Source organism: Symphodus melops (genome assembly GCF_947650265.1).
Source record: "Symphodus melops genome assembly, chromosome: 7".
In the NCBI taxonomy this organism is placed as follows: domain Eukaryota; kingdom Metazoa; phylum Chordata; class Actinopteri; order Labriformes; family Labridae; genus Symphodus; species Symphodus melops.
The window spans coordinates 8,871,763-8,897,296 of NC_136697.1; the positions used below are offsets into that span (position 1 = coordinate 8,871,763).

Below are 25,534 nucleotides of genomic sequence, written 5' to 3' on the forward strand. Positions count from 1 at the left end.
CTCGCTCTCTCTCTGGGTGTATGTTGGGGGCGCGTCCTTGAGTCACTGTCGTGATATATGGAGGTGGAGGAAGGGATTTTGAAGGTAGAGGAGAGACCGTCGCCTTCTTCCTAATGAGTAAATATCAGCTCAGATGTGCAGTTTTCCTTTGTCAAACAGCTCTGGGTTTTTCCGGGTGTGATTTTTCAAAGACAATCGGGTTTTTTGCTGCTGTGAGGTGACGTCACCGCCAGAGGGAGCCAGAGAAATGCCTCTCGGAAAGAGCCGTCGGGGGGAAGGAGGGTGCTAATGCTACCCAGAATAACAGAGTGGGATTTTTTTCCCCCCAAACACACTCACACTTTTTTTTCTCAGAGTTCAGTTTACTGCCAATACTTTGTTGTTAGTAAGCTTAGAACAGTTGTGTTTAACCTGAGCAGTCACGCTTAAGAATAGCTCCTTAGTGTTGTAAACCATAATATATTAAAGAACAATCATACAGGAAAACAGCCCAACAGTTCAAAACCCTTGAATGGATACAATGTGGCTGAGCTAAAAGCTAAAACTGCTCTGATACATAATGTATAACATAAAAGCTATGCAATAGTTATTTTAAGTTTTTAACATTTGAAATAAATAATCAATCCCAACAAAAATAATAAAGCTAAAAGCAATAGCTGAATAGCTTTCATGAGTCTGAAAGAAATATGTCTGATGATGTCAAAGTGCTTTAAAGTAATGATTTTTAATAGAAACTTGGGACAAAACATTGTGTAAAACATGGACGTACTGTACAGTCAATACCAGCACCCACTGAGGCTGAACAATGGCGGTCACCAAATTTGGAAATGCTACCTTCACCTAACTTTGTGTCAACAGAGGAAACAAAAAGAGAGTTAGTGAAGGAAGGTCTGAAGCCTCCTGGCTTTCAGCTACAACACACCCACCTGTTAGTTTACCCTAACTATGCTTCATTTTGGAGCCCACCTCAAGTGAACACTCGAGGAACTGCCGTTATTTGCACTTCCCCGTTGACTTCATGTTTTAGAGGCAAGACACAATTGAGTTGCATTATGTAAACTGTAGTAAATTTAAAAAAAAAGATGTATGATATCTCAGCTCCTGCTGTTCAGATAAAGTCTGATCTGTGAGTTCCCAAAACGTAAACAGGGCAGTGTCAAATACTGGAGAGCCTCTATAATTGTTCAATTGATCATATTTTTAAAGAATTACCCACTTGGTTTGAAGTAATATCAAAACCATAAGAAATCTGCATTGGAAATATAAATCTGCAAACATGTACATGATGTCTTTCCTGCATTGTCTTCTGAGTCACAATAACACTTGCAGGTGTCAAGATAACAAATCAGCTTGAATAAGGTCAATTAAGGATAAAGAGTACTTTAATGAAGTGGATCAATTACTTTAGAATCACACTAATTAGTTCGACTCAAATGAAAGGAAACTAGAGCTTGGAAATTCTTGATTTTACTTCAGAAGCGTTGATAAACAATGTAGAAGCTTAAATGTGAATCACTTTGTTTTTTTTATTTTCATCTTCCATATTGGGGACAGAAAGTGCGAACCACATTTGAGAATGGCCATAGTGTCTCCTTTGCCTCGTTTTTTGATGGCAAAATGGGTGGAAACAGAATGATGAAGGGTTTTTTTTGCAGTGAGTGATGTTTCTGCTGATGTTTTAGTACTGCTCTGTTATCAAGTCCATCTCTAGCGCAGCACAAATAACACCCATCTTTGACTGTGCATTAGCTAACTGGCATGCTGAGTGGAAAATTCATTGCTCCAATTTATTTATGACACGCCGTTTCAAACTGACAACATCTCAGCTCCAGATCATATCTGTCAAAAATGTGGGAGATCAAATCTGCCTCCCACAACACAGCAAATATTCCCCTCACATTCTGTCCCATACTTTAGACCTTCTTTGGTAACCCTGCTCCCCGTGGTGGCACTGAATGTTGTCCTGAATTAGAAATAAATGATCTTTCGCTCTATCCTTTTAGGTTTAACTGTTTGTTGTAGATGGATTTGTACACATACAGAAGTTTCCTGGGCATATAAAAGCTTTCCTTTATCACAAAACATTACAGCTCCTTCTTTTAAGTATTAATGTATGACCTTGTTGTTGGGGGAACATTGCAAATGCTGTTACTTTCTAAAACAAGGTCACATCAGGAATGCTATTAAGAGTCACATATTTGTACTGAGTGCTCTTGTGCTTTTTGTCTTATTGCTAGTTTCATTGCATAACACTTCTCCAAACGTACTGTCCTTTGCATGGACATTGCAAAACTTGTTATTACAGATTACCTTTCAGATCATAGATGAGTATGTGATCGACATTGGTGCGCAATACGAGCTCCACCTGGAAGCTGACCTGATTGACGTTTGCACTAGAATGTTCATATTTTCAATCTGTGATATCAATTGAATTTCACAGGTATACTCCCTCATACCCTTTCTGACAGTTACAAACAGATTTGTCAGTGAGTCGAATTTTCCACGCCAGAGGCAGGGAGAAGTGAATAACCAATAATGCTATTGGGTCTATTTCTCCGCCCCAGGCCGATTTAATTCATGATTACTTTACGAGTCACAGTGTGCATACATGAGGTCATTATCAAGCCAATGAAGTAACCAACTCAATTAAATCAATCAAGTGATTTATTTACAGCTACTTATGGTCGCCCTTTGTACCTCGTCTTTTACTTTTCTACTTAGGAAATCAAAATGTATTGACAAAAGCTGTTTTTAAGGTCACATGGTGAATCAGCTTATTTGCCCTTTAAACAATATGCAATAATGTATATCAAACTTACCTCTGAGAGTCTCAGAATAATTTTTGACCATCATATGACCTTTGACAAAAATATCACGACACTTGTATAGACCAGTTAAAGGTTTTTGGTAAAACTCTGACCATTTCTCTCCTTTATAGATAATGCGCTTTTAATTCATACGTTTGTTTTATTATATTCTCTGTAGCCAATCGTCTTGTAACCGTCTAGAATTCATTCATAATGTAGCAGCCAGATTATTTAAAAGGACCAGCAGTACATCCGGCATCTCTTCTGTCTTGCAACCCTTTATTAGTTACTGTCAAATTCTGAATTCATTAGAGTGACAAACAAAGCACTGCATGGTTTTAACTTCAAGTTACATTTCCGTTGGGGTGCACATGGACTAGTGGTTAGGTTGCACCCCATTTACGGAGGCCTTGGACCTCCAAACTGGCAGCCCATGTTCATGTCCGGCCTGTGGCTCCTTTCCCACATGTCATTCCCTACTCTCTGTCTCTCAACAGTTTCCCACTCTATCAATTTTACTATCGAAAAAAGGCATAAAAAAGTATTAAAAAGTATACAACACCCCTCATCCACTCAGTTAATCGTCTCCTCTCTGCTTCTCGGCTATCCCACGCTCAAACTGCAAAACTAAAGGTGATTGTGACTCCGCTGTATCAGCACCCACCCTCTTGAATCAGCTCCAACAATCTGTCAAGGCTGCTGAATCTTTGGACGGTTTCAAGAAGCATCTAAAAATGTTTCTGTACAGACAAGCCTTCATGTCGTTCTCTGTTTGATGTTGTGACTTCTTTGTGTGGGCATTCCTGTTATTGAAGTCTTTGTGTGTGTTGTCATTTCTGTGTTTGTGAAACTTTTTGTAACAGTTTTAAAAGTACTCTGAATGAAGTTCGACTGACCATACATAAACCTGCAGTAACCTCTGACACGTAGTTCAGTGTTACACTGAAAACAGTTTAAAGCTGCAATCAAAATGGCTCACTGTTAACGCACGAGATTGTAAATTTTAATGGACGAAGCCTGTGTGATGTCAGTTACAGTAGGGGGCTGCGGAGGATCATTGGCAGCCGCCACCATGTTGGAAATCCAGTCTCAGCTGAACTTTTGGTCAACCTAACGACCGACTGAGAGCTGGAGCTGAGGCCGGCTTAAAGCCCCCTGATGAACTGTTACAGATACACTCACATACAGACACACACACACACACTGCCGCACACACTCATCATATTGAAAAAACGCCTGCTCAAGTTGCATCAACCTGGCTCAATTCGAAAAAAGAAATTGGTCTTAGGCTTGCTGTCATATTCATCATCACATTGAGGGAAAAAGATGACCAGTATGATTTGGAAACAATGTTGAAAGAAGGCTGACAGACTATCTACCAGGTACATTATATGCATTTGGGCTGTTCAAATATTTATTGAGAACTACTACTGTACTGTAGACGTAATGTGAAGAATTAAAAATACAAGATGTGTACAAGTGACGGATACTGACGACATTGTGCAATATACTGATTTATACTGTTATAATATAATATACTGTTTTTCTCTCCTTCACAGGTTATGTACATTATGCTATATAAGTTTAAGTCTAATGCTAATGCTAACTGCACAGGCTTAACCTGTAATTATGTTTACTCTTAGTCACATAGGGGCTCCTAAATGTTGTTTGGGGGATTATTGTATACAGAGGGGAGGGGGGACAGCGGGTGTGTATTGTAACTAATGTCTTGTGTCCTGCCTGTCTGTCTACTGCTACTGGATGCCTTGAATTTCCCTCGGGATCAATAAAGTATCTATCTATCTATCTATCTATCTATCTATCTATCTATCTATCTATCTATCTATCTATCTTTCTATCTTTCTATCTATCTATCTATCTATCTATCTATCTATCTATCTATCTATCTATCTATCTATCTATCTATCTATCTATCTATCTTTAAAAACAACAGCAATGACGTTATCAATGGCTCAGAGAAAATGAACAGACCTTCAAGTCTGTTTGTCAGTGACCTCACTAGTCCCTTAAATTGAACTCCTTATTAAGTGGGTAGGAAGGGGTAAGTCACATCAAACACATCAAACCATCAAGAGCTCTTTGTGTTAAACAGATCCTCCCTTTGGGATTTAAACAGTGTTCAATGGCAGTGAATGAATTGGCATCCATTTAAGGCCATTAAGAGGTAAGTGTTCATTCTCTCTGTCACACTCAAGCAATCAATACGTCTCCAAAATTGCTATTCAGACACAGAGGAGTCCCTTCAGTTTTAAAAAAAACCCCAAAAACAACAACACTTCATGGATCAGAAAGATAATCTCCTCTGTTTGCAGCGCTCAGTGTTTTCAAAAACTACATCAGGCCTTCAAGTCACGTCAGTCCTCAATAAACATACTGAAAAGAACGCGGGAAAGATCCTCTCAGTGGGCCTGCAGAGCATGACTTATATTTGGAGCTTTCACTAATCTGCAGACTTAATTAAGTCTCATCAGGACATGAGAGCCACGAACTGTGTGAGCGGATCACAGCACAGACAGATGACAGAGATAAGTGCTCTCATTTGACACCAAGACGGCGTCGAAGAATACTGCCAGCTCCCCCGCTTGTGGAAACACTCCCCTCTGTCATTACAATGTGCAGCAGTGCATTCTGGGAGATGTCAGGAGGTCAAGAGGTAACAAAGGTAGGATTTATGGCTGCCAGTAAGATGACAGCTAAAAGGTCAGCGATGACCACGTGCCTGTCGTGAACACATCATGATAATAACACAGCTCTAAGTGAATTATTCTTTGCCGTATATAAATGGAACATGTTCTGAACTTGTATAACCCCTTTCTAATCTTCCCTCTGTAATGTATAACAGTCACAGTCTATTCAGTAAAGACGACGCCATGCAAAAATCACATCACTTTATACTTTCTCACACAGAGAACTGCTGAAGACAAGGGCATTTTAAATAATATATCAGCAACTTGTTTTTTGAAAGAACAGCCACAACTGAATGTTGATTCATATTTCAAACAAGAACATCAGGCTCTCGGGTGACATATAGCGCCTTCACACAGATTAATAGATCTGAAAAAAGGGTAACGCAAAAAATAGAAATGTTTGCTTTTCATCTTTTCAATACAGTCACAAATCACACAGCTGTGGCAACAATTCTCTTTAAAATTTACAACAACTGTAAATTTTCTTTGTACATAGCCCATTTAAAATCAGACATCGATGTAAATACATCTTGTCTTTCTTTGTGTTTGGTCTCAATCATAACCTAGTTTTGTGGATTAAACTCATGAGCTATAGTGTGTTGAAGCATCCGCTCATGTCTTGTGTCTTTGCTGGTTTTGCTCTTAGATATGTGCTTACAGATTACCTCCTTTTTGCTCATGATTTCCCATCTTTTTTCCTCTTTTCCACATACTACGGAAAAAAAGCCTTTCCTGTCTAGATGCTGTAAACAGCTTCATCAAATTCTGACCAAGTAACAGCTGTGTCAGACAATAACAATAGATGATATATAGTCAGTCTTCTGGTTAACACTCTGTTTTTGTCAGGGTTTGGACTTTCTGCCTTTATTTTTTTTACTTTAGTTGTTGTTTAAAGTTTAGTTTTGCCTTGTTTAGTTTGGGGCTTTTTTTTTTTCCATTCTTGAGCGGAGGCTGGAGACGTGGTCTGAGACTCCCTGCTGGCACAGCTGCAGCACATCTGACCCAATTAGGATCATCAGCTCACTTGTGTTTCCTACAAGCTTGCAGTTTGTCACAGCTTCATAGGTGGTTCAACAGCTCAGTCCTCTTCAGTTTGTGAGTTTTGTATGATCTTCAGTTCTTTTTATAGTCAGACACTAACTTTTGATCACCTTTTGGTCTTGTGCACCATGTAGAGGCATCAGTTTAAAATGTAAACTTTTTCAATAATCACTGCTGTTAGGCAGACAACATGAGCAGAACAGAGCCTGGTGAAGCATTTCTTTCTGTCTCGTCTTGGGTCTCAATTCCTTTAATTGCAAATGTCATCTACACATCTACTACTTCAGGTTCGGCCGAGGATCAAGGATCAAGCAGACAGCATTGAAGAGAACTGAGATGCAGGGTCTGTCTTTATGCTAATATAAGCGAGAGCCAGCAGATGGCTTCAGCTAAATGTTGAAACAAAAGATTTAAATCGATGTTTATTCAATTTGGTTATACAAGTACAATCATGGGAAATGCTTTGGCGGAATGACTGGATTTAAAAAATGGTAAAGGCTATATAAGATATAAAGACATCAAATATACAGCCAGATAAATGGTGGACTGCTCCCTCTGGGTGGGGAGTGAGTATGTACCCCAAGTGTAGGAGTTTTATGTACCTCAGGGACTCGTTCATGAGTGAGCGAGGGATGGTCCGTGAGCAGGACCGGCCGATTGGCTCAGCATCGTCAGTAATGTGAGTATGTGGGCGTTGTAATGAACCATTGTGGTGAAGAGAGACCTGAGCCTGAAGGCGAAGCTCTCGATTTACCAGATGATCTTCGTTCCAACCCTCATGGTCATGAGTTATGGGTAATGACCGAAAGTATTTAAGATCGCGAATACAAGAGTTGCTACTCCTTGCATTGAAAGGAGCCAGTGGAGGTTGTTTGAGTTTTTGATTGGGATGCCTCCTGGACGTCTCCCTGAGGAGGTTTTCCAGGTACAGAGATTATACATTTCATCTGGCATGGGAACACCTTCCCCAGGAGGAGCTAGGAAACGTTGAAGAGGGAAGTTGGAGCTGATCTACATGGCCTTCTTCCAGCATGAAGAAGATAATGAATGGATGGACACAACATATAATGAAACAACATAAAATTATAAAATGAAGAAGTGGCGCTCAAATGAACCATACGTTCTTTTGTGGGGTTTGAATAAAATAATAATTGTCCATTGTAGCTTCCAAACAAACCACTGACATATTACATGCTGATGAATTCTTCTTAACAAACTTAAATCACTGTAATAATTCTCTCAGTATGAATAGCCTGCAAAAAGTCCAAGTACCTATACTGAGCCAATTTGTCAAACATCAGGCCGACCACTCCAACTACATGACACAACCTTTACACTGTGGCATTAAACCATGCAGATTTTTATAATCAATTCATTCAAGGCCTGAATAAAAACAATTCAGCTTTGATAAACGTTTCACACACGTCAAGGAGGCCTCTTCCCAAGGTCATTAAACTGACACTGAGGAGCTTTACTGGGAGGCAGGCAGTGCCCCCCAGCGTCACACGGCTTAGTAATATGGTTACAAGGTTGTGCGGAAAGCTCTTGTGCTACTGTGCACATGCTGCAGTATGTCATTATTATCAGATGCTCTTTCTTATTGTAGTCTAACATGAATGTTTAAAAGCTCCATAGGGAGTCTGATTCATGTTTGCTTGGATGGTGCGTGTAAGTCAGCGTGAGTTCAGCATACGTCCTTAACTCGCTGAGAGGAAAAAAAAAAAAACGCTGTTAAGATTTGTGCAGTCCCACGTGAGAGCTGTAAACACGTCTCTTTAAGTTCAGTGACCTGGATTTGTAGACGGCGATGTGCACTTTGATATGAAGATAAAAGACTAAATACACTGCCTGGTTTAGCTGTTTTTCCTCTTTAACAGTTTTTAATGAATGTTCTTCTTGCGTCACTCTGCCAGAGCATTTCACTCTCTCAGTCTGGTATCCTTCAGTTTTTATGGCACATAAAGCTTTCTGTTTATGATACACTATGTCAACCAGTAAGGAGCTCATACACTGTTGCCTGGAGCCTTTTTTTATATATCATGGTTAGACTGGGCAAAAAGGATGTGCTCATGATAAGCATCTAAACAAACATGTGTATATCATATGACAGCCCACAGACCACTGTCACCTTAACACGTGACATGTAAGATATCATCTGTGTATGGCTATTTGTTCAATAACATATTTTCATCTTAAAACAAAAAATATTCATTTTATCACAAATTATTTACATGTTTTAGCTAGGGCTGTCCAATGATGGAACTGTTTCATCATGAATAATCTTCAAATTAAAACAACTATTGTTTGACTTTTATTTAGAATTTTTGTTGTCATTAACTGAGAGAACTTCACCTACTGCTTTAAAAAAAAAACATTTTGAAATAAAGTAAGGATCTTCTGATAGATCGAAGGAAAAATTAACTCATTGCTAGAGGTGGAGGGAAAAATCAAAACAGCATAGTATTGTGATGTTTTGCATGGTGATATTGTGTTGTTAAAAATGACTGTAGCTGTTCAGTTGTCCGTAGCTCAGTTCGATCAGCCTGAAACACTAACAGTTCAGATGATGAGGTGCATGCAGCCTTTCACAGGGTTTGACTTGATCACAGTGTTGGTCAGTATGGGTTTGACTTTCATTGTATAGAAATAAAAAGACGTGAGAAGTGAGATAAACAGATTTTTTTTATGATTTAAAAAAAAAGTTATATAAAGTTATAAATGTAAGTAGTTTACATTTGTCAACATAATATGCAGATGCAAAAGTTAAATTCCAATATATTGTATCACAATTCTCAACGTAACATTGCAACATTTTTAAAATCGAAGTAATAACTTATGGTGACCAAAGTATTGTGATGATATTGTGTCTTTCAGCCCTGCTCATTGTGCATCAAAAACTTAAGTCAGACAGCTCAAAAAGACAACGTTGTCTATCAAAGGTGGGCTAAATCGCATATAAAAAAACAACTGGTTAATGCTAACATCCTTGAACTATTTACATGATCTGCCAGATCTTTTCTCCCTAATACAAAATCATTTCCATTTCATAACTATTCTATTCTAACAGGATATTAACACATTTTAACAAGAGCTCTTCATGTCATGCCAAGACATTTTCAATTAATAACAAGAAATGTTCCCTGTCTGCTTCACTATTTAGACATAGAACAACAATGTGTTTATTTAATTACAGCACATTCTCTAGTAACAACAACACCTGTTAGCTTTAGAATATAATATGTCTACATTTCTTTGGATTTTGAGTTGCTATGGTCACATATTCGTCCATTGTTTAAATATTGTAATATATCATTTCATGTAACAAGATATCTTCATGTTTAATACAATACATTTCAATATTTAAATGTTTTATGGTCCAAGATACTTTGTTACAGCAAGATGTTTTCATATTGTTACACAAAAAGAGTTATATTAATGATACAATTATTTATCATATTGTCAAACTCTTGTGAAATGTTAATTAAATATAAATGTTTGACAACATGATTTTTCGCAATAGATACAAAAGTGTCATAAAAAGGAACTAAAATCATAGATGAGTATTCCATAATAATTAAAATGATCTTGTAATAATGTGAAAAATATTGTGTTTGTCATCAACTTTCTCGAGCTGAAGCGATAGTGATTTGTTTTGTGACTCGTGTAGTGAGCACATTTGCGTGTTGTTCTAACTTCACTGAGTCAGACTGTGTGTGAGAGGATGGTGAGCGAGTGAGTGCGCAGACGGCTGAGGGTGTGGCAAGCAGGTGGGAGGAGCAGGAGCGATACGCCAGCGCTGCACAGGTTTTTTTCTGAAGTGCTTTTGAAAGAAAGATGGCAGGAGAGCTCGGAGCTGACGAACTGCCGGACGTGACAACAGGAAGTAGAGTGGAGGGTTCCAACAGGGAGCCAGACATACTAACAGAATAGCCGACAGGGACGCTAACTCCCACAGCAATGACACACTTGTCTCCGTCTCCTCAGTCGGCTCAGGAGAGGTGGCAGATAAATATGACGGAGACAAAGTTGAAGACAACTTACGCCCTAATCTACTAACAGGAGATGCAACAGAGCTGACATAAGGTGACATGACATTAACAAACTCAAGCGCGTAATACGGCAACCAGCTGAGTGCAAACACAAGCGTGGAAGCGATCAGCAAAGCGGTGGCTTTCTTGTTGCGTCTGTCGGCTGCTAGAGTTCTCCTGCAGCCGTGCAGCTGAGAGATGATGAGGCCGCAGTTGACGGCGATACAGAGCAGGGGAGCCATGTAGTAAACCAGGAACGCAGGAACCAGGAAGGACAGCCACTCGTCTCTGCCCACCGCCCACGTGCAGCCCACGTTGAAGTGGATGTAGGTGACCTTGGGTAATGCCATGGTTACTGAGACCAGCCAAATGACCACAACAGAGCAAAGCCTACCGAGAAGAGAGGGGCAGAGAGGGTCATATGTGATGCACGAGGATCACATCTGTACTTAAAGTATAGGTCAATATATACTGCAACAACACATAAAGCTTGGTCTGATGGGAGGAACACTGACAATTTGGTTTGATAGGATTAGCGTAATGTCTGCATTGACCTTGTAGGCTGCGAACGCTTCTCAGGATTTCCTGTTGTCTGTCTGCTGAGATTGACTTTGGCATTTTTTACATGCATGCTGATGTCTGGTTAGATAAGAGAATCACTAAAGCAACTGTCAGAGAAAGACGTTTTTTTGATGGGAGGGGAAAAAGAATGCTTGCATGAAACATTTAAACATTTCAATATGAATTCAATGATTTTTAGAGCCACTTGAAGGCAGCATGATAAGCTTCAACACAACATTTACATATTGTTAGTTTATGAAGTTGGCATCATGACTTGGCATGGAGTGAAGAGTTGCTTTTTTTTACATTCAAAAAACTATTTAAGCACATGTGGAGCTGGGGCCTGAATGGGCTGCATGTTGAGTTATATACAAAGCTTTGCAAGACTTATCAGCCTGCATGGACTCCACACGTACAGTGTAGGTAACGTAGTGGATTAATACACATTTTGTGCATCTGTGGACTATCTTACTACGTGGTCAATAGGATTCATTCTTGCTTATCTTTCTGGTTCTACTTACACGTGTGCCAGGCTAAAAGGTGGCCTCGTCCGTGGTGCAACTATGCGATACCTGACCACCGATAAAGCCGCCAAGCTGAAGATCTCCACCCCGACTGTCACTGATGTCATGAACCCCAAGAGCACGCAGGTTCCTCCACCCAGCTGCCAGTCCTGAAAACTCGCACTGAGGAGGACGCAGGGCAGGGTGAGCAGGGCACCGAGGTCTGCCAGGCTGAGGTTCAGAAGCAGGACAGAACTTGGCTTCGTGCGACTGCGAGGGTTTCTCACCAGCACCAACCACAGCAAGAGGTGACCGCTGACACCCACCAGGAGAGAGATCAGGCTGAACATGGGCAGCATCACTTTGAAGGAGATGGTGGTGTTGGTGGAAACGACGTTGAAGAGGAGGTTGACTATGGCAGGCATGGTGAGGACGAGGCTCTAATAGGAGCAGACATACAAGATGCTTGTTAACAGTTGTTCAATAATTTGACAACAAGAAACAGAAGACTGAGAAAAGAGCTCCCCTTCTTGGCTTGATATTACTTATGAATAAGGTATCCTGCCCGCAAGCTGCCATCAGCTGATCTCAGAACTGCCCTAATGCCAACCAATCATTATCACACTCTGACAACAAGGCTGTATTTAAACCATTCTGCCTCTCACACCTCCTGCATCATATCCGCTGTGCTGCCACACACTGCTGTGCAATTCTCCCTCCAACCAACCCAAACTCCACCATCTACAGTCAGTGCATTTTATATTCTAGCATGAATTGTTTCCTTGAGATGTCCGTATCACTACTGTAGATTCAGGTTCTGTTTTGCATGTCTCCATGGGGGGAATTAAAGCTTAAGTGCAGAACCAATATCGCAGAATACAACGGTACAAACAACAAGTGCAACAAATATTTAAACCTATGACGAAGAGTATTCTTCATTGAACCAGTGATTCTGGTTCTGCCCCACTATTCTGCTTGTCAATAGCAGTTAGCATATATAAAAAAAGATGATTAATTGATTGAGGAAACAGATGATTATTTGGGACAAAGAAGGTTGAGGATGTTGCATTAGGATTTACAGAAAAACCAAGCTGAGGCAGTCCTCTAATATAATGTTGGGGTTGAAGAGGGAAGGGCCAGATGAGGTGGATGAACATGTTGAAGGTGATGTAGGAGTCAAGAGGAGACAATGCGAGAAACAATCTAAAACATTACAGCTGAGATGAGGCAGGAGCAGAGAAGAGAAAGTGAGCAGGAAATGAAGAAAGGGTATTACAGAGGTGAAGAGGATTTCTATCCACATTTTTGAAAGCAAGGTAGGCGGAATAAGAAGACACACCACATGATTATAGTTTTGAATCCTCATATTATAATCAACTGTCTCCCATGGTTCATGTCTACTTTCTCCCTGAATCACCTGTAATTTAGAGCTCACCAGGCTCTCCCCATGACTGACAATCAGGATGATTTAGATGAGACAGTTTAGTCCCCTGCCTCCCCTTTTCTCTCCCAGGAGACCTAATTAACTGTGACATCAGCAAGTCGAGAGAATCACGACACGATGAAGACGACTCACCTCTGCGGGCAGACGAGTCACACAGACAGAGGAGGCTGGAGCCTGGTTGTTTCCCGGGGGATCAACAACACACACAGAGAGAAGCTGTGCAGAAGGAAGAAGTGCAGTTTATACTGAAAGCAGACCCAGATTTACAATTCAACAAACCACAATATCTCCATACGTCAACAAGCCATTTATTTGGCCATCATATTGCTGACATTGGAGAAGAATCCCTGAATAATGTATTTTATATCAATGTCCGAGCAAAACGTCTAATGTTTTTCCTCGATACTTCAACCCCAAACACACAAACTACACACATTTATAGCCCTACATTTCTGCCATGTAATGAGTCTTTTCACAGATCGATTTCACTCCTCGGTGCTGATCCCAGCAGAACATCCCGAGCAAAACAAACCACCACACTTTGAAGAGGGATTAGAGATGAGGCTCTTTTTAAAACCCTGCGCGATTTCTACGTGCAAATGAAGCCATTTTAAACGTTTTGACTCACATACACTTTGCAATTATTACTTTCACCACACTTTGTCCTCCATTTTGTCTGTCTATAAATAACACACACACACACACACACACACACATACATGTTTTACATTTTTGGACTGGACATGCCCCTGGCTGGCCCTCAATGTCTGTCAAATGATGTGCCACTAGCTGGGGCTTCAGTTAATGGGCCTGCTCTCATTGCTCTTCTGCCCAGATGTAAACCAGAATTTTATGATAGCATCTCACAGTGAGAACTGATTTGGCCATATTTCGATCGAGATTTTGTAGATAAAGTTTGATGTATGGTGTGTCAGTTTAAACTGGAGCAATGCACAACCACATTCAGCACAGACATGTGGACGGTAACCTGCAAAGAGGATCAAGGGTTCGTGGAGCTAGCACTGCTAACATTAGCCACACCTGGCAAACCAAATCAGTGTTTACTCTCAGATCATGTTCAATAACCTGTGCTCAGTTTTGACTGTTTCTTGAGTGTTTCTTGTCTTTAGACTAGTCTTAAGTGAAGTTTCTGTCTAACTAACTGGGCATACAAAACATAGAGCATTTGATGCAACAGTTCTACAAAAAACACCGTCTTGCAGCAGAAACATATTGGGATCCTCCTGGGATCATCCTACACTTCTGTTATTCAGAAGATTAATGATGAAAGTGGTTCAGAGTCTTTTCATAGAGGGTAAAAGCTGAAACGCAGAGTTAAGAACGTGCGTAAGATCAGACATCATGTTATGTCCCTGTCTAACATCAGACTGCTCATAGAGACAGATGTTTTTTGACACCAATGATTTTCAAAGCGTGCAGTGTGCATAAGACGAGTTATCTGAGATTTGAACTGAAGAGACAAGTGACCGTACCAGGCTGTTATCCTGTATCTGATGATGCTTTGGAAATACCATATAACTTAGCACGAGGACTATAAAATACTTAAATTAAAACATCTTATTTTAGATGTTTTTAGTACCTGTACAGCACTTTGTTTGAAAGCGCTTTATAAATAAAGTTATTATTAGAGTAGTCGGCTATTAAATCTTTCAATCATCATTCATGATTTGTGTTAATTTAAAATAGTATTACTCTCTAGCATTTCATTTCGTGAAGATTGCTTATCAGGTGCATAGGACTCGTAATATATGTTTAGGACTTTTGACTTGGCTGTCTGTACTCAAGACTTGAGAAGACTAGAGACAAAAACTAGAGACTTCTCCAGCTGTGTAAGTATAAAGCTGCATAAATAAACCTACCTGTTTTCAAGCGCCACTCTGTTGCAGGAGCGTACGCTCACAATAAAGTTACAATAAAGTCATTTTCAACGCACCACAGATTATTGACTTATTTTTCATAGTCTCTTTTATCTCTGACAAAATAAATTATTGTTCAATTATCAGGAATGTTTCTCACTGCTCCATTGAGGTGTTTTAACCTGTAACTTGTGAAATTATCAATGTAATATGAAAATACCAGTGTGGTGGTGGGATGCATCATTACTCCTACTTCTAATCAGCTGTGTCTGTAATCAGAGTGTGAGGGACAGATGGACAACAAATGAACAAGCGCTTGTTCATTCCTTTATCCATCTGTCCCTACCATGCAGCATTTCACTCAGGCTAAACATGACTGTCCACATTTCATCTTTGGAGGAGGGTGATGAAAAAATCATAATGTGCACTTAACACGCAGAGTAGAAATATCAGTGAGGCAGCTCAGTTAGTCAACACTAACTTTTAACTGTGTGAGTTGAAGAAGAAAGGATATGATAGATGTGACTACAAAATGTGACTACAGGAGAAATAACAAATTAGCACCCTGCCTTCAGCCATTAATCTTACTTTACATATTGTAATGTTACAGAAGCTGACAGCAGAGTAAATGCATTTTTCTTGTCACTGTGTTTTATTATTACAACAGTAACTGAGAGAGCAGTGTAGAGCATTAGCAGTGGAAACAATGCTTAATGATGTTGCATGACAAACGAGCAGAGGCAGCCATGAGCTCAGAAGTTCAGGGACACAAAAATGAGCAACACAAGGCTGAACTAGATGTTTAATTTTAGACACCTCAGACTGAAGTGATTTAGAAGCTGTGACTGGCTGTTTTCGTGACTGGTTGTTTTCAGTCAAACCCCTGAATAAAGTATGGAGTTACAAGCTTCTGAAGCAGTCAAATAAATCAACCAACCCATGTTGTGGTTTCTGAGGAAGGAGTAAGAAAGTTGATTCATGGCAAATGTATTCTTGAGATGAAGATAGGGGACCTGTTGAGATACAAACAAACTCTTGTGGAGAAACAGATGTAAACACTTGCTTCCATAAAGGGCTTTTTGAATACAAGAATCGTAACTTTTCAAATGTATATAAAAAAGAATAATGGACTGTAGAAGAAATGGATGTAGCACCTTGGTTTCAGAAGTGAATTTTCTTCTGAAGGATAAATAGCCTTTCAGTGGTGGTCTTGTAAAATCCAGAGTCTACCCAGTCTAAGACCAAAACAAGACTAAGTAAATGCTTTTAATTGGGAGACAAAACTGAGACATTGAAAAAGTGTTCTCCAGACTGGTGGACCTATCAGCAGGGGCGTGTTCAAAGGGGTGGCCAGGGCTAGGACTCTGATTGGCCACCTCTGGTTCCACCCAAAAAATGACAACCAATTTGCTTTGGAAAGACTAATAACCTGCAACCAAATGAACATGTTTAATATTATGGGAACACCAAGATCCTTAAAACTGTTATGGAATTGTGGAAGATGACCAATTCACACCAAGTGACAGAAGTCACAGGAGTTCACCCTAACAAGCTAAACTCTCAATATTTTATTCCAACTTTGAAATATGTCTGTGGCTTTGAGATTGGTTCATTTTTGTATTTGTTTATTTTAAATGGACATACAATAACATTTTTGTATTGTAACATTTAACCATGCGCAAGTACTAGAGGAACTAATCTTTGTGTTATTAGCAAAAGGCTAATTTACAACATCTGTCCACAGGAGGCTTTCAGAAATAACAGAAAGAAATAAAGAAAAAAGAGAAGAAAATCTAAACAGCTCAATTGTGAATATGAAAAGATAAAATGAAATAAGATATTTTTAAGAGAAATAAAGAACAACGAAAAAGAGAACAAAATCAAAAAGGGTCAGTTATGAATACACAAAATAAAATTACAAAAAGAGGGCAGTAAAAATGTACTAAGAAGAAGTGCTGTTTGGTGTCAGGCCAGCTTTAAGAAATCACCCTTCGGAGAATAATGCACAAGCCACCGCTGATGATGATGTCATTCTTCCTGCCGTTAGATGAACATTTTATTTTATTTTACACTTCAATGGACGACATCCTTCACATAGATGTAGCCTAACCGAGTGATGATTAAATCATTTAACAGATGACGGGCAGAAGGCGGGACATCGATGCGCACATTAAAGTGGTTTATATGAGACAGCATCAAACTGCAGTGTGCAGTGATGTTCAGACATCTCTCTTGTAAACTGAGTTAAATTAAAGCAGATGTGCAAAGGATGTTTGGGTTTCTTGACCTCCGCTTCTGTCCGTGTTCAAATGCCCCCTCACTCGTCCGTATGCTCTCTCTCTTGCTCTCTCTCTCATCCTTTCATTTATCGTCTCAAGATATTAAAAAAGATATTCACTGAAAACCAAACTCCTCAGGAAACACAATCATCAAGCTTTGATTATGTCGGGGAAAAAACACTTAAATGTGTGTTCAAGGATTTAACTCTGACCTGCTGCAAGTTATCACAACTAAAAAAAAAAAAAAAACAAGTTACAGACTCCTGTTGTAACTTTTATCACTTTTATTGGTGTACTACATTTGCATATCCCGTTAAAAAGAAGAAAAAAAAACATTTAACAAACATTTAAAATGATTTTCTAAGCTTGTGGTTTAAATGCTGTGCTGTAGCCCCCTCTGCTCGCCTTACAGGAGTGCCTGACAGAGCTGCGAACAGGATGGAGACTTCACATGATGTTTCTCTTATTTGTATTCATCTAGAGGGCCTGCTGCTTTAATCAAGAGGATTTAAGGTTCTTATGTAACACAGTTGTCATGTTGTACTTCTAATAACGTGTAATTCTTTTAAAGTCAAAGTAAATCCTCGAGCAGTATGAACTGATATTTCAACTCAGAAAACTCTTCTTACAGCATTCCCAAAAAATATTTTCTTGTAATGGGATTTTGCATGAATATGAAACTTAACTGGACTGGATGATGACATGATTAGCAACAGCTAATACAATGTTACAAGACCTTCCAAAGGCTCAATTGTGGCAGAATTTCCTCCAAGCATGAAGTCTTTCACACATGACAGGGATATGAACTCACCGTAGGACCATCCACATAATACATACACAAGTAACACATACAAAAGTACAACGTTCTTATCACAATTAAAAAGTGCATTACGAACACAAAGATGTGTAACACAATATTCAATCAGAGGGTCACAAGAAAATCAACTGGAAACATATGATATAAAAATGATTTTATCATAACAGAATAACAGAGTCAAACTTGTGAAATAAAGACATATTTTTGTGGCGTGTCTCTTTGCCAAGCTGTGAACTAGAAGTAGAATTTAAAAGTAAATACAGTGTGGAATACATTGAGAGCCACAGAGAGACACAAAGAGGTTGGACGTGCGTGCATCACTTACTGTGAAGAGTGACCTGCTCAGGGGAAAAGTCCTCTGCTCGCCATCAGCTGATGTGCTGCATAAAGAGGAGAGGAGAGGGCACACCTGCGGTCCTGCCTGCATCCCTCCTCCTCTTTACATCCCATGCTCTCCACAAGCACACCCACAAAGTGTCAGGACAATGAGCAGTCACAGGTGCAAACCCAGTGAGCTGTTAATATATAAATAAAAACAAGTGTCACCTCTATAGACTGTAAAAGTCTGCAGTTATTTGTATGCTAATCCATGCATGCACAGTGCTGACCACACTGATGCATTCAGGATGTAGTCTACAGTCCTGTTCAATGAGAGCGTCAGACCTCACTGGTGCTTTTCACTAAAGTCTGAAGTTCCAGACAAAGACTCTGCAGCCGTGCTTACAGACCAGTATAGGCCTGATGCTATATGCTCACTGACTCTTTGAGCTAAATGAGCTCACTTGAAAACACTCAAATCAGCATCATAATGCAATCACTTCACCAAATTAACACAACAATGTAAGCACACTGATATCACCATTGGGTTTTCAAATGCACAGTGCAATATTTACCAGAATTTTCAGGATGAACTGAATGTGTGAACACAAATAGACCCACTTTTCAGCTGACCTAAAACAGCCTTATGCTAACCAGCTCCCAAGCAATATTTCTGTGTAAAGTCAAGTTAAACTGATGTGAGAAGGCAGCATGTAATATTCATGAAAATCCTCTGTAAGCTAGGGAAGGGTGGTGACACAGTTTGTTTCACCGGACTTGAGTGAAACTGGTAGGGGTGGGAATTGATACGATTTTATCAATATCAATGCCATTATCAGTTCTGCTTATCAATCTAATTCCTTATCAATTCTCCAAATGATTCCTGAGTATTTTTCGAGGAGGAAAAAAGTAGTTTTACATACTCTTCAGCACCAAAAGAAACTATTTTATTTTATGAAACATATTCAACTTGAACATACTGAACAATAGGTTAAAACGACATAGCTACACCCTAAAAAAATAGACTGATACAATAAATGACAAGCCACACACACAGTCAGTAATATAGCATACTGTCTTCTTAACACTTGAACATGCTTCATTAATACTTACCTCTCCTTTCCTTAAAAGGATATAAAATCAAATCACGACAAGTGATGAAACATCATCTTTGGAAAAATAGGCATGTATGGCTATAAATACTGTTACAAAACTGGTGCCATTTTTGTCAACACATCTACATAGTGTTGAGAAAAATGATTCTTGGAATTCTCTGGAATTCTTGGCTTTTAGATGAGGAGGTTTTTTGCTTTCTGTTTTAAAGAAATGTGCAAAACACCGGTGGTTAGCTTGTGCTTGCGTACGTTAGCTTGTGCTAGCATGCGGTGTAGATACAGTAGATACAGGTGCAGTAAACAGACACACTGCATCCTGCAATGATCGCGCGACGAGCCCAGAGGAGAGGCTCAGTGTAAATGTTGTTTTCACGAGCACCAACAAACATTTCTACTGACTCCACATTTTAACAACTTGACCCTTCAAGTGAAGTTTCTGAGTTTGGATATTCTCAGTCATCCTCAGTATTCCTGCAAGGTATTTTGTGTTATTTGTTGTTTCTCACTCCCACTTAATCTAACAGCTCATCCATCACTGACCTCATCATCACTTTGTGTTTCACTTACACAAAATGACACACTCCTCGGGGGGAGAGCACACAGACAAAATGAAAAAGAACTCCACTAAATGTTGGCAGCTTGTATAATGAGACTCCAGAAAACAAACAGGTATGGGTGAAACTGAGAGAGCGCATTGAAGAAAAGGCAGAAGGAGGAAGTCAGAGGGTGGGGGTGAATGAGTGGTTCCGCCGAGATTTGCGTGGAGAGTGTCAAACACTCCTCCTCAGATCATTAAGATGTAAACAGACTCGAAGCTCTTTAATGAACCTTGGGAGAGAAATATAGCGACAGCTGCTGCATCTGAGCGAGTATCACTGTGGTTTGGATGGAGATGGAGGAATGTGAATACGTCGCTCTGTTGCATCATATTTATTCTTTAAAGGAGATATAAAAGTGTTCACTGCGTGGCAGGAAATGGAGGCAGTAAAGTTTATGGGTTTACGGGTCCACTTGAAGCTCAGGTAGTTCCAGCATGGCTGATTTACAGCACAGTTCGGCTCATAGAGTGAGCTGTGGCTCTTTTATTATTCAGTTTATTGTCTTTTTAAAGTTTAGCTGGGGACAGAGTATTCAGTACTTTTGGTAACACTATCAGACAAGAACAAAATGTCAGACGCAGCATCGATTATCTAATAAGGAAGAAGTAAGAGAACAGAAAATCTCAAATAACAGTAGAAATACTTAAAACTGACACATTCACTGCAGAACAGTTTTTTCATCTGGCCTTATTACAAACGCATTGTGTGATTTTTCACTCTCCATACAATGATTATTTTTGTTATGGCTTCATGAGCTGATGTTTTATTCATTTACATCTTTACAATGCTTTTAAAGGGCTGAAGATGTGAGTTATTAAAGGCAGAAAAGTCAAAGCAGAACGTTTTTAACTTGAGAAACAATAACCAAGCGAGGTTTATTTGCTTTAAAAATGATTGAGGTGATGTTCAAACCAGTGCAAAACGTGTGATTGACCATTCAAGAGATGATTCTTTAGAGGACAAATGCTGTTGATCAGCAGATACACATTTTAAAGTATTTGAAGGCTTACATCTCAGTCTTTTACATGTGGTCTTCAATCAAAAAAAGAACGTTTTAAAGATAAAGTCGTATGGGTTTGATTTCATTCGAATTGTGGTTAAAAATCACATTATGATTTTACATCTCACAATAAAAAAATCTAAGACAGGAAATGGTGGGAGTAAAAACAAAGTTTAACTTGAGCACAGCACTCTGTGATGTCACCTCCTCGCGTCTAATAGGAGGGAAGATTACATCACATCAAATGGTGTCCAACTTTCCTGAGCTCCAGTTTACGGACCTCCTGAGACATTGGTGTGAAGGCTTTAGATTAAAACAAATCTCTAACAGTTTGAGTGTAGCAGGAGTGTTTAAAACAGAAGAAGTAATGTGTGCATGTATGTGAAGGGTTCGTTATAGAGCTGCAGCTCCTGGACCTAAACTCCCTCAAATCCATGTGTGCCGTCGAGTTTTGCTTGCATGTGCTCCTCTCCTGCCCTGTGTCCTACACTGCGGCGAGAGCGGCACACACAGAATCCTACCTGAAAGGCCCTATAGCCTACACATAACATATCTGAGTGACTCTGTGAGGAGAACTGTTGGGTTGCTTGGCAACAGTCAGTTTCAAACAAGCAAAACTTGTTTGGTTAATGTCAATAAGAAACATTGATAAACTAATCATCTCCTTTGAAAACACTTGATTAATTCATCAGTTGGTCAATAAATAGGCTATTATGAATGAATACATTATTTTTAGCCAATCATTGAGTACAAAACTGAATCAATGATGCTTTGTAACAGATTAAGGAATTATTTCTGTAAACTCAGTACCTCAGTTTGGTTGAAAAACTTACAAGATGTTTGAGTATATTGTGTTGATCTGGGGACCAATTTTTTTTTTACCGTTATTTTATCAGACACTAGGGAGGAAGGAAGGTTTTTTTAGGTGTATTGCCGCTGCCAAGGCTGGAGTCAGACAAGGCAATTAATGGATCAATGACACGCACAGTGGAAGTGCTTTTGTAACATTTTCCCTGAACATTCAGGGATTGATAGGTATGACTGTTAACTAAAAGAAGGATGAGCTTTATTGTCATAAAACACAACTTACACTTGTACTGGACAAGACAGAGGTACGAGAGGCTGCTTTGCTCTCACTGTAAAAATCCACATAGAGCCAGGGCTCTATCGCTTTGAGTTACACATAGTGTAAACATGTAGTCTAAGAAATGATAAATGAAACATTTGCAAATAGTTTAAAAGAAAACTCAGAGATAATCAGAGATATAAAAGTCACCAGATGTCAGACTGAGCTGCAAGTTGTTTACCATTTGACAGTCTGTTTTGCTTCCCATCAAGTTGTCTTTCTGTCCCCTGCATCGATTGCCACAAGAGAACTAAAGAGCAAAGCTACCCGAGTGTCATAAACAGAAAAAAAAACTGCTTTGTTGTTTTTTCATCAAAACAATCCAGAGCTGCAGCTGAGCTCACTACATTACCACCACCTTCAAATACCACCAGTGTCACTCTCCATCATGAGAACAGCCTTTGCATCCTAATACTTGCATCATTATCCCTATTATGCACATCTTCTATAGGAAAGCATATAGGAAAGATACAGTGAGAGTGTACAAGATAATCAGAGCAGTCTTTGGACTGTGCACACACTTTTTTTCTTCTTTGTCTTATGATTGCATGGATAACTTTAAAACCTCTGAAAAGTCGAGTTGAAATAGTAATTATGTATAAATGGTGGCAAAATTGACAGTATTATATTAAGGTAAATGATTAATGGACTTGAACTTGTACAGCTCTTTCTCAAGTGTTCCATCTACTCAGACCACGTTTACGCCATGTCACACCTACATATTCACAAACTGATGGCAGAGGTTGCTATGAAGCAGAAGGACTTGAAGAAGAACTTGGGGTTGAGTCTTACCCGAGGAGACAGCAGATATGTAGAGGATCAAACCCCCTTTCCGGTAGAGAGACGACTGACTCTGCCCTTGAGTTACAGACGCCCCTTAAGCATGGACTTGGCTCTTAATACACTTGCCGACTTCATAAACTTCAATGTTTATGTCTAGCACTACACTCATTCTTATGAAAAACGCTAAATCTATCCTTCATAAAATCAAAATGAGTTACCAAAAAATGTAGCTCTGTTAATTAGGGGAAGCCTTTAGAGACATGAGCTAATCAGACCCATTTCCTTTTTTGAACCATGCTGTAAAACAGTAACACGATGACATCACCAATGAGTGTCTGAGGCGGCTATTTGAAGCCCATTAATGGTGGTAGGCATGTTGTTAAGCTGTCTTAAACTAACTTCAACCAAGACACATTCAAAGAGCAGGAGCTGAGACGGGCCTTAAACCTTCTGGCAGACAGCGACAATGCGCCCATCTGTCAGTCAGATCAGCAATACCTCTGAATGAATAACTCTTAACTTTAATCAAATCTAAATGTTAGAAAAAAAAAAGGTAAGGTGAAGTTTGTGCTGATAAAGACATGACCTCTTCAGACCAAACTGTTTTCAAACCAAGCTAAACCTGTTTCTTTCTGTTGTAATTTTTCAGCACAGTGGCTGCCAGTTGCATGAGAACATCCTGAGCGTCATTTCAGATTCAAACGGCTGTTCAACTCCACGTTATGATCACTTGTACAACACATGCTGTATGTTTGAGTTTTCTGAGTCAGAACTAAAGACAGTAGGAGCCCTGCATTCTTAAAATGGGTATTTCTTTTCCATTTGCATTTGTTAGCAGTTAACATACACATGCAGTGTTAACAAAGAGGCATTAATTTGTCTTCAGAGCTACGAATGCATGCTGACGGATAGCTTTGTAACATAAGCCCTACTTTAATATTTCCAAACCTAACTCAAAGCACATCATTAATTAACATTATCTATCCACCCACCCATCCATCCATCCATCCATGAAGGTTTATTCTCTGATGGGCCCACTGCCCAACAGAACTGTAGTATTGGTTAATATGTAAATTATGTAATCTGAAACTTTCAACTATCCATCCATCATCTATCCATCTATCTATCTATCTTGTGTTGTATATATACTACATTATATGTTATATAAAGTTGTTGAAAATGAATTGAGAATAATTCATATTTAGTGTGAAAATACTTTCTAATCAATTTTAGAAGCTCAGTTTGATGTATCCTACATAGGACCCTATATCTTAAATGGTACAAAGATCCTTGTAGATTAACGATTCCTGTGGTTTTAAAGTTTAAAAAAAAAGTCTATTTGAGATAAATTATTGACTGTAATCGACAACTGGAAAACAACTTTATTCTCTGACTTAAAGAGATATAATAAACTCCATGTCAACCTGGACAAAGGGGAGGATGAAATGTGGTGTCTGTTCCATATGAAGAAGCCCTGACAGAAGACCTAAACTCATATCTCATCACACAGGGAAACCCTTCATGTGTCAGACTGTGTTACCTGGTGTTGTGCTTCTCTGTGGGTGCACAGTGGAGCACACAGGCTCACATAAACTCATTACCAGCCTTCCTCTGTTGACAGAGAGAGTCAAGTGGCTCGCTGCTGACCCATCTGTTGGGGCTGAGAACATGCAACACACACATTCACTGAAGAAACTCTACACATAGATGAATGAGATAACCGAGTACACACCATCTGATGCAGCTGGAATACCCTCAGATAGTCGTGTTCACGTAGTGTTGTCAGTGGAAAGTTTTGTGTATGCATGTGTGAGTGCGTGTTGGTTTCCATACACACAATAATGAAACATTCAGCTGAGCATATGGTGTGTGGATGGAGAGACAGAGGGAGAATTAACCGAGCTTATCCGGTGACCCGGTGATGTGATCCTTTCTGCCTGTGTGGTAGATCAGGTGACTGAATGGAGGGAATATAAAGCCTCTCATTTCCACAAAACAAACAGGATCATTGTCTGGAAAAGCCTGATCTCACCTGTGTGTGTGACGAGAGATAGCATGCAACACAGACCCTAATGAAAAAGGCCTAATCTGCTGTTTACATGCCAGAGATGAGAGTAATTAATGAGCGTATTTAATATGTTAATAAAGTGCAGATGTCACTCATAAGCACGCCTCCTCTACACGTTTGAGTGATCTCATCTGCCAAAAAAAAAAAAAAATAAACAACAACTTCATGCATATTCTGTCCTCATTAATTCAGCGATACGGCCAGCTGATGGGATCCAAAATTATGATAATGACAGTAAGAGCAACATGACTTGGCAGAGACATGTCATTGTAAGAGAGAGCAGGAGATTACAGGTGGGGGGAGCATTGAGCCTCTGCTGCCACCTGCTGGTCAAAGAGAGGATCAGTCTGATCAAAAGGTGGATGTTGACTGATCAAGTAATATATATATATATATATATATATATATATAATAGTCACAAGTGAGCCATCTGAGTCAGCATTACACACAAGTATTTATC

The 25,534-nt window shown here is 39.4% G+C and overlaps 1 protein-coding gene across 1 annotated transcript; it reads right to left on the minus strand.

The window, feature by feature from the left end:
* Positions 1–10,250: 10,250 nt before the first annotated feature.
* On the minus strand, positions 10,251–12,073 carry LOC306827191 (putative neuropeptide Y receptor type 6; the record flags this gene model as incomplete). Its single annotated transcript, XM_079348861.1, has 2 exons — positions 10,251–10,974; positions 11,667–12,073. 2 exons carry the CDS (start codon positions 12,071–12,073, stop codon positions 10,251–10,253), a joined length of 1,131 nt encoding a protein of 376 aa, XP_079204987.1.
* Between the last annotated feature and the right edge of the window lie 13,461 nt (positions 12,074–25,534).